Consider the following 3,733-nt stretch of genomic DNA (forward strand, 5'->3'; position numbering starts at 1 on the left):
ACTTGGTCATCCTTGCCGGGAGGGACGTGCCTGCATTCTTGAGGGTTGGCCCTGGCCCAGCTCCCGCCACGCCTGGCGCTGCACCTGCTCCGGGACCGGCCAGGGACATTCAGGCTCAGCCGGGAGAGTCCCCCGCCCCTCCAGGGCTGCAGGGCTGCTGAAAGGCAGGAGCCTCAGCGCGGCTCCCACTCCGGACGCTGGGTCGGCTCCAGCCTCTGCTCCTCGGTTCCTGCTGCAGACCCCGTGTGTGTCCCCCAGTTCATGTGTGAAGTCCAGCCCTTTGTGTGCCGGTGTCAGGAGGAGGGGCCTTGGGAGGTGAGCAGGTCACAAGGGTGGAGCCCCCACGGCGGGATTAGTGACCTTCTCAGTAGAGACACCTGAGGACACAGCAAGCAGGCGGCCATCTGCACATCTGGAAGTGAGCCCTCTCAGAGCCCGGCCTCTAGCTTCTGGCCGCTGGGCCTGTGAGGTACTCTTGAGCTCATGCTGAGGTTGGTATAGCCTTGAGGACAGACACTGACAGTCTCAGTCAGAAACGCAAATGTCAAATCCTAAACAGAAATCTAAGCAAATCTGAAACGAGCTTATAAAAGACAATAGCGTGACCAATAGCCAGGGTCCTCGCAGGCTGCACGACAGAGGACAAGCCGGACGGGTTTATTCACAAGGCGTCATTGTGGGGGGGGGGGGGAGGCCCGGGGCGCTCTGCTGCCCTGGCTCCTTCAGACCAGGGGGTGAGGGGGGGTGAGTCACCACAACTGTCCAGAGCCATGTGCGTGTGTGGGAAGTGACCGTCGGTGGGGGTCTGGGTGTACCGGTGTGCTCGGCCACTGTAACAAAGCACCACAGACTGGGGACTTAAGCAGCGGACACAGCGTCTCACGGTTCCGGGCAGAGGTCCCGGATGGAGGTGTCCACAGGGGGGGAGCTGCTCAGGCCCATCCTTGGCTGCAGATGGCCGCTTCCCCAGGTGGCACGTCACACCGGCTTCCTTCCGTCTGCCTGGCCCTGCTCTCCCTCTCTTATAAGGACACATTGTGTTGGATCAGGGCCCACCCTGACCTCATGCTAACCTGGTCACTCTGTGAAGGTCTTCTCTCCAAACGGTCCTATTCTGAGGTCCTGATGCCAACATACGGGTTTTAGGGTACAACCTGTAACACCGAGGTGACCCCAAAAGGAGGGAGCCAGGGACATCAATACTCCATCTCACTCTGCTCCTTCTCGGACCTTCTGCTGGGCTCCCTGAGGCCCCACCATAACCCACTGGGCACAGAGTTCACTGATCAGCCTGTGAGACCAGCCTCCTGGGCTGGGAACAAGCCTGGGGCGGGCACATGGAAGATGCCTGGCTCACACTCTGACTCAGCAGTTCACTCAGGAATGCAAAGCTGGCTTGACCCTCGACAATCTATACATGCGAGTCACCTCTTTAACGGACCCACACTCAACACCGGGGGAGGGGGGGTAGGGTTAGAGGGAGCTCGTGCAGGGGAGGTGTGTGCAGGCCTGGGTCGGCCTCGGAGGGGAGGCTGGGCGGGGCAGCAGGCCAGGCTGGGCGAGCTGTGTTTTTGGGAGCAGCTTTATTGCCAGCCGGCAGGGAATGGCAAGGAGGCAGCATGTCCGGGGGTGGGGTCTCAGGGGGAATCTGCAGGCCGCTTAGGGGGCCGAATCCGGTCGTTGATCCAGTTCACGTAATTGGCCACTCGGGTGTAGACGCCGGGCTTGTTGAGCCGCCCGCAGCCATCGCCCCAGCTGATGATGCCGTACAGGTAGGCCACACCGTTCTTCTCACAGACCAGGGGTCCCCCCGAGTCCCCCTGCAGCAGAGCTGCCTGTCAGAGCTGGGGCCAGCTCAGGAGGCCCTGGCTCAGCTCCTCGGCACCCCGGAAACAGCCCCCCACACTCCCTGGCCACATCTGAGTTGTGTGACCTGGGAAGAGTGGTGGGCCTCTCTGGGCCTCAGTTTCCCCATCTATAACGCCTCAGGCTTGCACACACAGGTCCTGCCTGGATGAGTGTGCGCTGCTGGGACTGGCTGATGGGAGAGCCCGCGGTGAGAGCTCTGGGGGAAGAGGCTGGCCTTTGGGGTCACGTGGCCAGCCCTGCCCTCGGTTGGACAGCTGGGCTGTCCGGCTTTGTGACCTGCCCTTCCCTGGGCCTCAGGCTCCCCGTCTGTGTGCGGGGGTATCTCTGTCCCACTGTGGGGCCCTCCAGCAGCGGCGGGGAACAGGGATGGGGGACATGTGTGCTGTCTGCCTTGGCCCCCGCTGGCCCTGCGGGCCGGTCCCCTTCCCCAGGGCGCGCAGGTCTGAGGCTGGCTCACCTGGCAGGCGTCAGACTTGCAGTCGAAGTAGCCGGCGCACAGCATGTTGGGGCTGATGTCGGCCCCGTACACCTCGGGGCTGCTGCACTTGTGGTCGGCCACCAGGGGCACCAGCGCCTCCCGCAGGGAGCTGGAGTAGCCGCTCACGTCTGCGGGCAGGGACACGGGTGTCAGGGTGGGCACTGCTCCCTGGGCACCACGCTGCCAGCTGCCCCCACCGCCACGCACTCTCGTCCTGGTGGCCCCAGCCCGCGATCTGGCACTTGTGTCCGGCAGGGAAGGGGCTGCTGGGCTCAGGCAGGCAGATGGGCTGGACGAACTGGGAGCGGACGGCACAGCGGTCCCCCTTCTTCCTCAGCCGGATCAGGACTGGGCGGGAGAGAGGCCAGAGGTCAGCTGGGGTGGGGGGTCCATGACGGGTACAGCGCGGCCGCTGAGTCACACCAGGTGCGCCCTGCTGGGCGGGAGGCTGTGACCGGGAGACCCAGAGGGGGCAGGAAGGCCAGGCCAGGCCCCTCCCCACGCCTCTGTCCCTCCGTCCACCCCTCCTCACATTTGCGGACCTGAGGACTCTCTGAGGGTTCTCCGGGTGCCCACCCCACCCCCCTCCTGGCTGCACCCTGCCTGCCGGAGCCTCACCAAGGTCATGGTCACTGGGGTTGAACACCGAGTACAGGGGGTACGGGATGTACTTCTCAATGCGAAATGCCTGTGTCACGTCCGTCGTCAGGTTGAAGAAGTGCTGTCCCAGGACCACGGAGACGCTCTCCTTTGGGGGACTGTGGGGGGGGCAGCAGGGCTCTGGCCTCCCCTTGGGCCCTGAGGTTGGCTGTCCCTGCACCCATGGGGGCCAAGCGTCCCAGAGGCAGCCCCTCGGTCACCCCCGGGCCCTGTCAGCGCCCCCACTTTTCCATCTGCTGTATGGGGGTCCCTCTCGCTCTGCTCAGCCCTCCCAGGCCTCAGGCCTCCTGGGAAACGGCCCCCACGCCCGGGCAGCCGATGCCCAGCACACCGTGGGGCTCGGTGACCCCGCCCCCGGGCAGGGCCAGAGCTCAGGGCTCCTGGGTCTCGCTCAGGGTGGGCGGCCAGTGAGCTCAGGGCTGGGACACCCAGGCCTTGAGGGCGAGGGGAGCCAGCTCTGCCTGTGTGTCCTCTAAGGGGCGGGGTCCAAGAGTCTGAGCCACGCCCTCAACCTCCTGCCTTCTCTCCGGACCACATCTGTCCCATTCCAGTCTTGCGGCCAGCGTGCTGGGGTCCCCCGGTCCCCCCACCAAGCTTGGCCCCTCCCGGCTCCTCCCCTCCCCAGCCCCTTGACCCCTCAATCCCATACTCGGGGTCCCGTTTCCCAGGCCCAGCCAAGCGCCTGCGGAGGTAACAGGTCAGCACAGGACTTGTGCCCATGGAGCC

The 3,733-nt window shown here is 65.0% G+C and overlaps 1 protein-coding gene across 1 annotated transcript in view; it reads right to left on the reverse strand.

The window, feature by feature from the left end:
- Positions 1-626: 626 nt before the first annotated feature.
- The window catches only part of HGFAC (HGF activator), a 7,799-nt gene continuing 4,692 nt past the window's right edge, over positions 627-3,733 (reverse strand). Inside the window, exons 8-11 of the mRNA XM_014533451.1 lie at positions 2,966-3,198; positions 2,555-2,695; positions 2,327-2,475; positions 627-1,820 (exon numbers count right to left, since the gene is read on the reverse strand). Of these exons, the coding sequence (XP_014388937.1) occupies positions 1,638-1,820; positions 2,327-2,475; positions 2,555-2,695; positions 2,966-3,198 (706 nt within the window). The 3' untranslated portion in view covers positions 627-1,637. The remainder of the gene's footprint in view (positions 1,821-2,326; positions 2,476-2,554; positions 2,696-2,965; positions 3,199-3,733) is intronic.

This window comes from Myotis brandtii, unplaced genomic scaffold (assembly GCF_000412655.1).
Source record: "Myotis brandtii unplaced genomic scaffold, ASM41265v1 scaffold986, whole genome shotgun sequence".
Lineage (NCBI taxonomy): Eukaryota > Metazoa > Chordata > Mammalia > Chiroptera > Vespertilionidae > Myotis > Myotis brandtii.